Here is a 13,064-nt window from a genome sequence, read left to right as displayed (position 1 = left end):
GCTCCCTCCTGCGACCCCAGACCACACTCACACCCCCCCACCTCCCGCCCAGGCTAGAGAAGGAACAGAACCCAGGCAGGGCCGGCTTTAGGTTGATTCGCCCGATTCCCCAGAATCGGGCCCCGTGCATAAGAGGGCCCCGCGCACTCACTCCGGCGGCAGTCATCTTCAGGAGCCCCACTCCCCTGGCCAGAGCGCCGGCCGGAGCGCGGCAGCCCCGCGGCCCCGCTCTCCCGGCTGGAGCTCCGGCGGAGCGTGGCAGCTCCGTGGCCCCGCAACCCAGGCCGGAGCGCGGCAGCCCTGTGACCCCGTGACCCCGTGACCACGGCAGCTCCACGACCCCGGCTGGAGCTCCGGCCAGAGCGTGGCTGCCCCACGGCCCTGCGACCCTGGCTCCAGCTCTGGCCAGCCCCGCGGCCCCGCAGCCCCAGCCGGACCGCAGCAGCCCTGCAGCTCCACGACCCCGGCCGGACCGTCGGCCGGACCGCGGCAAGCCCCATGGCCCTGCATTCCTGGCCAGAGCGCCATCCGGAGCGCGGCAGCCCCGCGGGGCCACCTCCCCCAGCCGGCAATCCGAAGTGCCGCCCCAGGAATCGGGCCCCGCACTTGCTAAAGCCGGCCCTGAACCCAGGAGTCCGGACTTCTCCTGGGAAACCATTCCCCACTTCAAAGTCCCTAGGCATAGCAAGGCCAGGGCCTCCTCGGTTCCCATTGATTTCCATGCTCAGCAGCTCACTGGGTCTGGCCCAGCTCAGAGACTCTCAGCCTGGGGAACAGTCTCCCACAAGGGAAGGGCTGGGAGCCCCATTGCTGGGACCTTGCCAAACACATTGGAGACGGCTCTGGAGAAGCCCCTTCCCGGTCTGAGAGCAAGGGGTTCCTGGGGGCTGTTTGCAAATCCAATCTCCTTTGGGAGAGATTCTCTCCCCCTCTTTCTGCCTCTCCCCAGACAGACGGGGGATGCCCCCGAGGAACCCTAATGCCACTCACTTGCTCTGGTGACGGAGCGATGGATGGAGGATGTTCAGGGTCGTCCCTCGCCCTTCTCCTCACTCTCCAAGCCCAAGGCAGGCTGGAGAGGGTGGTGGTGAGCTGAGGAGTTACCCTGCCCAGGAAGCAGGCAGGGTGATGGCACGGGGCGATCGGCTGGCTGTGAAAACAAGAGTCTGTCTTATTGTCAAGGGACGGAGAAACTCGGCCAGCAGCAGGGGGTGCAGAACACCGCCCTAGTGGGGTGGTGACAGCGCATCCAGAATTCCGACATCCCAACACTTTACACACCTTCCTGGAGCCTCCCGACCCCCCTGGGCTGTCGGGACTGCGACCCCAACCCCACTGATGAGAAACAGGCCTGGGAGGGGAAGCTACTGGCTCAGGGTCACACCAAGTGTCAGAAGTATGGATGGGACCCAGCAGGCCTTCTTTCCAGGCCCCTTCGCTAACCACTGCTGCACGCTCCCTCCCACAGCTGGCAATTACAACCAGGCCCCCATGTCCACTCCCCCTGCCTTTGAGAGGGCGTGTGCTCTGCTGGAGTGACTGGACCAGGGGATTGGGAGTCAGGACTCCTGAGTTCCATTGCTGGGTTTCCTGTTGGTTCCACTGCTGGGTGTTTTCCTTTCCCTGTGGGACTTTGAGCAAATTGTTCCCCCCTCTCTGGCTCTGTCCCCAGCAGTCAGATGGGGATTTCATACTTTCCCACTATTGGAAAGTGCTGGGAGAAGCCCCCAGCAAAAGCTGCTCTGACAGCGCTAAGCAGCATCTGCCCATTGAAGGTGGGAGCGCACTGCCCAGGAGGAGGAGGGTTTGGCTCTGGGGTTTCACTTCAGCCCAGTCTATAGAGAGGGGCCCAGCCATGGACTTTGGCTCAAGAAGACCAAGTCTCCAATTTGTTAAGGGCGTTTTGAATTCCAATCCTGTGCTCCAAAGTGCTTGGTGTCATTTGCAAATTGTAGAAGCATGCTCTCCACTCCATTTTCCAAATCCTTCAGGAAAATATTGAATAGTACCGGCCCCCGGACTGATCCCTGCCGGACCCAGTAGGTACACCCTCTCCGTTGGACAGCCAGACATGGAGAAGGGCTCTTGGAGTCTGGGCTTTCAACCAGCTCTGCACTCCCATTCCACTGATTACATCTAGACCACATTTCCCTCCGGCTGCTGTGGGGAGCCCCGGGCCCTTTAAATCCCCACTGGAGCTCCGGCAGCCGGGCTCCCACGGTGATTTAAAGGACCGGTGCTCCTGCCGCTGCGGGGAGCCCCGGGCCCTTTAAAGCGCCGCCGGAGCTCCGGCAGTCAGGCTTGGGCGGGGATTTAAAGGGCCCGGAGCTCCGGCAGCCGGGCTCCCGCAGTGATTTAAAGGGCTGGAGCTCCTGCCACTGCGGGGAGCCCCGGGCCCTTTAAAGCGCTGCCGGAGCTCCGGCAGCCGGGCTCCCGCGGTGATTTAAAGGGCCCAGAGCTCCGCGGTTGCCGGAGCCCTAGGCCCTTTAATTCGCCCCTGAGCCCCGGAGCTCCCAGCCGCCTCTGCAGCTGGGAGCTCCGGGGTGATTTAAAGGCCCTGGGGCTCCCAGCCACAGCCGGAGCCCCTGGGCCTTTAAATCTTGAAAGGCCCCGCCTCTTCCGGTTGAGGCCACACCCCCACTCAGGACTCCGGCGTAACGGTAAATCCTTTAAGTTCCTTTCACCCCTGGGCAGGGATAGAGCCCAGGAATCGAGATGGTGGGGAAATTTCATTGAAACCGTTTCTGTCAGAAAATCCCATTCAGACTAAACCAGTTTGTTTCTTGAACTCATAACAAGTGGGATGAAAATTCTTTGCAAAAATATTTTGTTGCAAAACAAAAGCATCTCCTGTTTGTCACAGTGTGTTAAATTGTCTCCTCGCACACCAAGAGGAGACCCTTAGATCTCGAAAATTAGATAAGAAGCCTGAGTCTGAGCTAAGTAGTTGCTGCTCTTATCAATTTCAAAATAAAAAAATACAAATAAAATAGAATATTTCAGCTATTCTATTATGTCACAATCTGATCTGAGTAAACGTGAAAGGACACCTCATATTATGCACTCCTCCTAGTGACACTCTCCAATGTATCTCCATCCTCCACCCACTGTGAGGTAGGTAGGAGCAGATCATTATTATCCCTACTTGAAAGAGGGAGAAGCTAAGGCTGAGAAAGGAGAATTGACTTGTCTTAGGTCACACAGCCAGTCAGTGGCAGAGTTGGGAATAGGACCCAAGAGCCCTGATTTTCAAACTAACCATCGGATCTTGAATTTCATACATTGAATGACCTGAATAAAGGGCTCTCAGATGAGTTCCAGATCAACAACAGTGCACAGTAATTATTCAGCAAGTATTTTAGGAGAACTGCAATGTTAGAGAGAATCATGAGCTGCTCAGAGACAATTAATGCAGAGAAGCAGCAAAATTCATCAAACCTAGAACTGCTTATGACTTATTTACTTGGTCTTAACAGAGAACAAGAACCTGAGTCTCCTCCCTGTCAATAACCCCCTGCTCAGCCAGTCAGGGTAGAGGCTGAGGACGGGAGGCTGAGGGTTCTCACCAGAGAGCCCAAAGGATGGCCCAGGTCACTGGTGGGGATCAGTGGCATAGCCAGGTTCTAAGAGCAGGGGGAGCAAACATTAAAAAGGCGCCCCCCCTTGGCTCCTCCTCTGGCCACGTCCCTCTTGGCTCCTCCTGCGGCCGCTCCGCGCCCCCCCCCCATGGCTCCTCCTCTGGCCACGCCCCCCTTGGCTCCTCCTACGGCCGCTCCGCGCCCCCCCCCCTTGGCTGGCTCCTCCGGCTGTGCCGCGCCGCGCCCCCCCCCCCCATGGCTCCTCCGGCCGTTCCATGCTGCCGCCGTAGCCCCCCTGTGGCTCCTCCGTCTGCGCTGCGGGCTGCCATGCTGCGCCCCCCCCTCGCTCCTCCGGCCGCTCCGGACCCCCCCATGGCTCCTCCGGCTGTGCCGTTCCGTCCCCGCGGCCCCCCATGGCTCCTCTGGCCGTGCCATGCTGCCGCCGTGGCCCCCCTGTGGCTCCTCCGTCTGCGCTGCGGGCTGCCATGCTGCGCCCCCCCCTAGCTCCTCCGGCTGTGCCGGCCCCCACCATGGCTCCTCCGGCCGTGCCGTTCCGCCCCCGCGGCCTCCTATGGCTCCTCCGGCCGTGCAGTGCCGCCCCCGCGGCCCCCCATGGCTACTCCGGCCGCGCTGCGGGCTGACATGCTGCGCCCCCTCTAGCTCCTCCGGCCGTGCCGGCCCCCCCCATGGCTCCTCCGGCCGTGGCGCCCCCGCAGCCCCCCCCCATGGCTCCTCCGGCCGTGACGGCCCCACCCCATGGCTCCTCCGGCTGTGCCGTTCCACCCCTGAGGCCTCCTATGGCTCCTCCGGCCGTGCCGTCCGCAGCCCCCCCCCATGGCTCCTCCGGCTGTGCCGTTCGGCCCCGCAGCCCCCCCCCATGGCTCCTCCGGCCGTGACGGCCCCACCCCATGGCTCCTCCGGCTGTGCCGTTCCACCCCCGAGGCCTCCTATGGCTCCTCCGGCCGTGCCGTCCGCAGCCCCCCCCATGGCTCCTCCGGCCGTGCCGTTCCACCCCCGCGGCCTCCTATGGCTCCTCCGGGCATGCCGTTCCGCCATCGCGGCCCCCCCTCATGGCTCCTCCGGCCGTGCAGTGCCGCCCCCGCGGTCCCCCATGGCTCCTCCGGCTGTGCCGTTCCGTCCCCATGGCCCCCCATGGCTCCTCCGGCTGTGCCGTGCCGCCCCCGCGGCCCCCCATGGCTATTCCGGCCGCGCTGCGGGCTGCCATGCTGCGCCCCCCCTAGCTCCTCCGGCCGTGCTGCCCCCCCCCCCATGGCTCCTCCGGCCGTGGCGCCCCCGCCATGGCTCCTCCGGCCGTGCTGCCCCCCCCCCATGGCTCCTCAGGCCGTGCTGCCCCCCCTTTGCGTGCAGGAGGTCAGGGCAGGCCAAGCTTCAGAGCGGAGCGTAGGCCCCGCCTGATGGCGCCATGGTAACCCCTAACTAAGGCGCCGCTTTTGGAAAATGTGCTAAGGGGAACTGGCTGCTTCCCCTGCACCGCCCCTAGCTACGCTACTGGTGGGGATCACTGCCGGGGCACTACTTCAGCCCCACATTTTTGGGTGGACCTCCCCGAGTGGGAGCTGCAGAGCACTCCCCCGCGACACACAAACACACACCCCCTGGTGTTGGGAGGGGAACGGGGAAAGGACAAAAGAAGCAAGAGAAGAAAAGAAAGGAGGGAGGGCTGGAGGAAAAGGTGAAACCAAAAGGACAAACCCCAATGTCCCCAGTGATTCTAAGGGACAAAATCCCTGGTGCGGAATCAAATTCTGCCTCCTTAAGCTGGTGTTTTCCATGCCTAGAATTCAACTGTCACCCGATGGATCAGACTGAAGAGGTTTCCAACCTGGAGGAGGCTCTTACCTTCTAAACAGGGACGTCTGCTTTCTAGTACAATCACGGAAAGGGAAGGAGAAAACTCGACAGAGGTTCCTCCTGCCGCTCACGTACGTGAACCCGAATGTTCTCTCAGTCCTCAAAGAGAGACCTCGAGACAGAGACTTGCTGAAGCAAAGCCACAGGAGTCTCTGAGGTTTCCCGGGCCACTCTCCTCTGTCCTGCCTGGCTGATGTCAGCATCTCTCTGTGAGGTCACCACCTTTGACCAATAGTCTGAGGTCCTGCAAAAGGCCTTTGTGATGTCACTGCCATGCCCCCTCCCTTGCGGTGCTAATGTCCTGCCCCTGGCCAGGCACTTTGTAGGTTTGAGCTACTCCCTGTGGATCACCCGACTCAAGGAGTGTTCATTTTAGGAAGCGAGCCGACTAGACAGTAAAACCTCAGACGCTGCTCCCAATGCTACACTCAGTTTTTCAGAAATTAGTAGACTTGATGGCCACAAGAGACCATTAGAGCATCTAATCTGACCCCCTGCATGTCACAGGCCTCCCGTATGACCCAATAGCTACTTTGGGGGCAAACACATTCCAGAAAGGCATCTAGTCTTCATGAAATGACATCAAGAGATGGAGAATCCACCACTTTCCTTGGTAGCTTGTTCCTGTGGTGAATCATTCTCGCTGTTGAATATTTGTGCTTTATTTGTAAGGCCGTGATCAAGTGTCTTGATGTTTTTGGTCTTTTGGCCTTGAGATGAAAACCTTGTCTGTGTTTCTGGGACCTTGAAGTGAAAAAAATTCTCTTAATTTGTCTCTTTTCCCCTTCCAGCCACTGGGTCTTGTTCTGCCTTTCTCTGCTCGATTAAAGAGCCCTTTAATACCCAATCTTTTCTGTCCATTAAGGCACTTCAACACTTCAATGAAGTCACCTTTCAATCTTCTTTTGATAAGCTAAACAGGTTGAGCTCTTTCAATCGCTCACTAGAAGGCATTTTTCTCCAGCCCTCAGAACATTTGGTGGCTCTTTGCTGCCCCAGCTCCAATTTCACAACATCTTTTTCAAAGGTGGACACCCAAACTGGATGCAGTATTCCAATATCAGTCTCACTGATGCCGTGTCACCTCCTGTGACGCTATTGACATAATCTGTAACTGTATAGATCACCGTTGCAACCACTGTTATATATTTGCAGCCAATATTGTATAAAGGTTGTCGAGGAAGGGGTCTATGGAGAGGTTCTGATTGGCTGCTTATAATTATGCTATTTGTATATGTGTATCAGTTTTGTAGTTGACGTTATGAATATTGGCTCTATACTGTCTGTATTTCAAACTTGTGCTATGCTTCCGGGGAACACCCCAGACAAGTTGGTGTTAGTTCTGCCTAGCCTGCTTGATGGCCCACTAAGGACCATGAGCTATACAATTGACCCATTGAGAGAAGGTGGATACACCTTGTGACTCAGCAAGGCATGCAGGGACCTGCTTATGGACAGAACTCTAAGGTTTTTCTATGCCACATGCTGGATAGAGTGTCCTTGGGACAAAGAAAGCAAAGACCACACGGCAAGAGACTATAAAAGGCTGATGCCTCGTCTCCATCTTGTCTTCAATCCTGCTTCATACCTCTGGAGGGACTTTGCTAAAAAAGGAAGCTCTATACAAAGGACTGAACGACCCATCCCAGCTGTGGATGTACTCCAGAGACCTGATTTGAACCTGCAGTTTATTCTATCACTGCTACAAGCCTGAACCAAGAACTTTGCCATTACTGTATGCAGGGCTGGCTTTAGGAAGTGTGGGGCCCAATTTGAACATTTTAGGCGGGGCCCCGACAGGGATGATAAAAAAAAAACACATAAAAAACCCCCTTTCATTTCTTCCATGTATTATTTACTTTCCATAACTATATAAATAAAATCAAAATTATATATTACATACATTGCTAGCTGGAGGCAGGGCAGGGGCTGACTGGAGGTAGGGTCTGCCTGGAGAAAGGGCAAGGGGTGTGGGGCTGGCTGCGGGCAGGGCAGGGGGTGCGGGGCTGGAGGCAGGGCAGGGGGTGCAACAGGGGCTGGCTGTGGGCAGGGGGTGCGGGTCTGGCTGGAGACAGGGGCTGGAGGCAGGCAGGGGCTGGTGCGGGCAGGGCAGGGGGTGCGGGGCTGGAGGCAGACAGGGGCTGGTGCGGGCAGGGCAGGGGGTGCGGGGCTGGAGGCAGGCAGGGGCTGGTGCGGGCAGGGCAGGGGGTGCGGGGCTGGAGGCAGGGCAGGGGGTGCAACAGGGGCTGGCTGTGGGCAGGGGGTGCGGATCTGACTGGAGACAGGGGCTGGAGGCAGGCAGGGGCTGGTGCGGGCAGGGCAGGGGGTGCGGGGCTGGAGGCAGACAGGGGCTGGTGCGGGCAGGGCAGGCGGTGCGGGGCTGGAGGCAGGCAGGGGCTGGTGCGGGCAGGGCAGGGGGTGCGGGGCTGGAGGCAGGCAGGGGCTGGTGCGGGCAGGGCAGGTGGTGCGGGGCTGGAGGCAGGGCAGGGGGTGCAACAGGGGCTGGCTGTGGGCAGGGGGTGCGGGTCTGGCTGGAGACAGGGGCTGGTGGGGGCAGGGGGTGCGGGGCTGGAGGCAGGCAGGGGCTGGTGGGGGCAGGGCAGGGGGTGCGGGGCTGGAGGCAGGGCAGGGGGTGCAGCAGGGGCTGGCTGCAGGTAGGGCAGGGGCCCCCCTAGTTCTACCACCCTGGCCCTTTAAATAGCTGCCGGAGCCCTGGGGAAGCTGCGGGGCTCTCGCGGCTATTTAGAGGACCGAGGCAGCAGAGGCAGCTGGAGCCCCGGCACTTTAAATAGCCCCCGGAGCCCCCTGCTACCCCAGGGCTCTGGTCCAACCACTAGACCCCCCCCATAAGCGCCATAGCTCCCACTTCTCCGCCACTGGGTACATAAAACTACAAGTCCCAGAATCCCTTGCTTCCCCCGTCCCACCTCCTGAATAGGCAGCCAATGGGCCGGAGCCGTTGACTGATTGGCAGGTGCGCGGGCCAGTGGGGGCGAGCCCGTGCCCGGCGCGCGGTGGCAGCAGGCGATGGCGGCGTCGGGCTGGGAGCGGGCGCTGCGGCTCGTGCTGTGCGCGCTGGGGCTGGCGCTCTCCGTGTACGCGCTGCACGTGGAGAGCTCGCGGGAGCGGGACCCCGGGTACCGGGCCATGTGCGACCTGAGCCCCTCCGTCAGCTGCTCCAAGGTCTTCACCTCCAGGTGCGCCGGGGGGGGGGACCGGCCCCATTGCAACCCCCCGCCCCATGGCATGACTCCCCCTTCCCCACCACCGGCCCCATGGCATGACTCCCCCTCCCCCCTCTGCAGCCCCCGGCACCATGGCATGACTCCCCCTCGCTCCTCTGCAACCCCTCGCCCCATGGCATGACTCCCCCTCGCTCCTCTGCAACCCCCCCCCGCTTCCCACTGCATGACTCCCCCTCCCCCCATTGCAACCCCCTGCCCCATGGCATGACTCCCCTCCCCCCACTGCAACCCCCGGCCCCATAGCATGACTTCCCTCCCTCCACTGCAATCCCCGGCCCCATTGCATGACTTCCCTCCCTCCACTGCAACCCCGGCCCCATTGCATGACTCCCCCTCGCCCCACTGCAACCCCAGCTCCCTCTGCAACACCCCGGCCCCATTGCATGACTCCCCTCCCCCCATTGCAACACTTGGCCCCATTGCATGACTCTCCTTTGCCCCACTGCAACCCCTGCTCCCCACTGCAACAGCCCAGCCCCATTGCATGACCCGTGCTTCCCATTGCAGCCCCAGCCCCATTGCATGAACCTCCCCTGCTTCCTACTGCAACACCCCTGTGCTATAGCCCCCTTTCCTCAGCCTCCCTGTGCAGTGACATCCGTGCTCCTGCCCTCCCTGTGCATTATCCCCCAACTGCCCCAGCCCCCCGTGCAATAGCTCTGCTGCCCCAATCCCATGCGCTGTGTTCCACCCTGCTGCCCCCTGTGCTGTGCCCACACCACTATGCCATGCTGCAGCCCTGTGTGCCTATCCCATGGGGCATACCCCAGCCTCCTAGGCCCTATGTGCTTTCCCACTCCATGGGAGAGCCCTGTGGTTGTGCACTCTCTGTGCTTAGTCCTTTCCTGCTGCCTCAGCCCTGCTGATGACCTGGCATCTCTGTTTCCAGCCTGTCCCCTTTGTGCTCTGTGTTGCCAGCTCCGCCAGTTTGTTTGGTAGATCCAGAGAGACCCTGAGATCATCTGGTCTGAGAGAGCGCAGGCCGGTCAGTTTCACCCAGTTCCCTCTGTGTTGAGTGGGATCAGGCAGAGAACAGGCAAAACTGAGGGGGCCCCAATGCCTGAGGCCCTCGCGGTGCCAGGGAACTGATTAGCTGAGATGTGCCCAGGTGATCCACGCTGCAGAGGGAGGTGAAGTCTGCCCCAGGGTCCCTGCCAGTCTGAGCTGGGGGAATTCCTCTTCCCAAATCTGGCGCCCCTCAGTGAGCCGGACCCACCAGCCAAGTGGCTACAACGTGGTTTCGCAGGAGCTCAGAGCTCTTGCTCAGCTCTCAGAGGCAAGGTTTGTCGTCTTGGCCCTGGTTTGTACAGCGCCTGGCGCTGTGGGCTATTGATCCTTCTTTAGCGCTTCTAGGAGCGACTGTAAAGATACCGAGACTGGGGAGTTTTTAAAAAATATAGGGAAATGTGGTTATAAAATGGCAAACATTTGGCAAAGGAATTGGGGGGGGGGGCACTTACAAGTACTTTTCAGTTGGAGGACAGCAGAGCACTTGAAACTACTTTTCATTTCATTTGGAGGCCCTTGAAACTTCTTTTAAAAATGTTTTTGAAGGGTCTGGAGTGAATTGCTGTCCTTTTTAGTAGAGGGGGAAAATGTTCCGAGGGGCGGAAGGAAAGAACCAGGGTTTAGTTTACTCAGTCTTCTGCAAACAGCCAGATCGAACGCAGGGATGGGGCAGAGTTGACGGACGCTTTATCACTGGCAGAGAGAGGTGGAAGGGGAATGACCCTGGCCTGTCAACAGAACCAGTGGGGACTGAGCCATGTAGTGAGGCACTGGATTGGGACCCAGGAGATCTTGGTTTTGTTCCCAGCTCCGCCTCAGATGCTGCATCTGGGCCTCAGTTTCCCCATCTGTAAGATGGGGAGAACTCTCCTTTGTCTGTTTAGACTGTCAGCTCTGCGGGGCAGGGACTGTCTCTCACTGTGTGTCTGCCCAGTGTCTGGAACAATGGTGGGCCCTAATCTTGGTCGGGGGGGGGGGGGGGTCTGTGCAGCAGCTGGAGCAGTGGGGGATCTGGGTTTGGCTGGGGGGTCCATGCAGTGTCTGGCATGACGAGGGTCCCAGTCTCAGTCAGGGAAGGGCAAGTCGGGTCCATGCAGTACCGGGCACGCGGGGGGCACTGATTTCACTAGGGGAGGGCGGGGGAGGTTTGCCCAGCATGATGGGGGGCTCCAATCTTTGTGAAAAACACACGCGGGAATCTGGGGCGCGGGTGAAACACCAGTTCTGATACTGTCAGGACTCGTGTTTGGCTGTGTACGTGTGTTAGCGTGAGCGGGCCTGATTGCGTGCGCCTCAGACGCGCACACGCTCATTCTTCCTGTGCTCCCCCCTCCCCTCCAGTGGAAAACACTCTGAAACATCTGGCTGCGGGATAAACAGCTGGTTTCCCTCCTGTGAGGTGGGGTGGGGAAGAGGGGAGCTTTTATCAATGAAAACGTTTCCTAGGACACCAGTCCCGCCTGCTGCACTGTGATGGGTGGGGGCCGTTGTCAATCATTGCCAGGGTGTTCGATTTCTGCCACGTATGTAGGGGCTCATGCCTACGTAGCGGCTGGCAATTGCCAGGCCCACGGGAGCTGCAATGTAACCTGGTTTTGGTCCCTATTAGGGCCCCAGGGGCCCCTCCACTCAGCTGAGCCAGCCCATCCCTGCCGCCCCCAGCCTCAGCTCAGTGGGTCCTTCAGTGCCAGGGGGTGTGAATTGAACTATCATCAGAATTTGATACTGGCATCAAAATTGCAAGGGGGGAGGCAGCAAACAGGAAGGGGACAGAGCTCCCTGCGCTAGGGGCTGCAGGAATCAGAGCTCTCCGTCCCCCCCAGCTGGAGCAGGCGTTAGGGGCCTGGGAGTCAGGACTCCTGGGTTCAATCTCCAGCCTTGGGAGGGGAGTGGGGTCTAGTAGTTTGAGCAGGGGGGGCCTGGGAGTCAGGACTCCTGGGTTCTCTCCCTGGCTTTGGGAAGAGTGGGGTCTAGTGGTTAGAGCAGAGTCCACATTGTGGAAGACGAGAGCCGCTGTCTGTACACAGCAAGCCTCCTTGCAGCCCCTAGTTCTACGTCCCCATTTCTCTCTGCAGGTGGGGCCGTGGCTTTGGCTTGGTGGAAGATCTCTTGGGGAAACACAGCATCTTCAATCAGCCCAACAGCTTATTTGGCATCGTCTTCTACATCCTACAGACACTGCTGGGTAAGTTTTTGGGGGGCATCTACCCCGTCCCACAGGGGCAGGCTGGTGCCCGATAGTCTAACGAGCCCTGTCTCTAACCGTCTCCAGGCTTCTCTCCCAGCACCCTGGCGGCCGTCACCCTGGTGGGCACCTCCGTGGTCTCCATCGCCGGCTCGCTCTACCTGGCCTACATCCTCTTCTTCGTGCTCCACGACTTCTGCCTGGTGTGTGTCACTACCTACCTGCTCAACGGCGCCCTCCTCCTCCTCAACTACAAGCGTCTGGTCTGCCTGAGCGGGAGTGGGCAGCGCCGCGCCAAGCCCAAAGGGCAGTGAGCGTGGCTGGGGGAGCCCCGGCCCAGCCCCCTCCTGGAACGTCAGTTGCGATAACGAACCCTGTTTGTATAGTAGCCAGGGGCCCATCTAGCCCGGTACCCTGCTCCCTCCCTGCCAAACCAGATCAGACCCTGGGTCCATCACCCTTTAAACACAAACTGAGGCCATTTCTGGCTTAACCAAAACGCTGGTATAAGGTGGGTTAAAATGGTTACGTGACACACAGCACGGGACTGTATGAGACACATACGGGAGATCAGGTTTCATCACCTCCAGCAGGGGGCAGAGCTGCTCTCACCCTACCTCGATTCTTTCCAGCAGGGACCAGTTGCGTGTGTGAGGGAGAGTGAGAGACGTATGACCCTACTGCCATCAATGGAGGCAGGGCTGGATTCTGATCTTGATAAACTCAGTGTGAATGGAGTCAACAAGAACACAGTCTAGCCCTACATATCCCTGGCTTGTACATCCCCTGCTGCAATGACAGCGGTACTTTAGTTAACTGACCAGCAGGGGGCACTGTGGACCAAATCAATATGCCAATGAAGAGACCAGTTGGAGCTGTCCGTTGGCAGCTGGTTGTGTACAAAAGCACATTTTTATAGCTGAAATAAAGTCGCCCTCAGCAACAGGCAGCTGGGTGCGTTTGGTGTCTTGTTATTTAACCCTTTAGAAACTTGGGAGCCATGCAATTGTGTAGATAGTGGTGTCCTTCCCTCTCCCTGGTGCCCCAGCTCAGATCCATGGACTAAGTACATCTGGTGTCCTGCTTCCATCTCTGCTCGACAATGGATGGTTCATGGGAAGATGCAACCCCTCTATGATGCCTTGCTGCGGTGAGCCGTGAGCTCACAGCGGGCTT

The 13,064-nt window shown here is 59.3% G+C and overlaps 1 protein-coding gene across 1 annotated transcript; it reads left to right on the top strand.

Moving 5' to 3' along the window:
* The first annotated feature begins 8,477 nt into the window (after positions 1 to 8,477).
* On the top strand, positions 8,478 to 12,837 carry VKORC1 (vitamin K epoxide reductase complex subunit 1). The gene is made up of 3 exons (XM_065402903.1): positions 8,478 to 8,647; positions 11,779 to 11,888; positions 11,976 to 12,837. The coding sequence occupies exons 1-3, from the start codon at positions 8,478 to 8,480 to the stop codon at positions 12,200 to 12,202; spliced, it is 507 nt and encodes a 168-aa protein (XP_065258975.1). The 3' UTR covers positions 12,203 to 12,837.
* Positions 12,838 to 13,064: the final 227 nt, after the last annotated feature.

Source organism: Emys orbicularis, chromosome 4, assembly GCF_028017835.1.
Source record: "Emys orbicularis isolate rEmyOrb1 chromosome 4, rEmyOrb1.hap1, whole genome shotgun sequence".
NCBI classification, from domain to species: domain Eukaryota; kingdom Metazoa; phylum Chordata; order Testudines; family Emydidae; genus Emys; species Emys orbicularis.
The sequence above is the reverse complement of the archived record's forward strand: the minus strand, read 5'-3'. Positions and strand labels throughout refer to the sequence as shown.

Bases quoted from the DNA above. Each gene is read 5' to 3' on its own strand.
- VKORC1 (XM_065402903.1), top strand. From the start codon at position 8,478: ATGGCGGCGTCGGGCTGGGAGCGGGCGCTGCGGCTCGTGCTGTGCGCG. The intron at 8,648-11,778 runs GTGCGCCGGGGG...TTCTCTCTGCAG, and splicing joins TCCAAGGTCTTCACCTCCAG to GTGGGGCCGTGGCTTTGGCT. The intron at 11,889-11,975 runs GTAAGTTTTTGG...AACCGTCTCCAG, and splicing joins CATCCTACAGACACTGCTGG to GCTTCTCTCCCAGCACCCTG.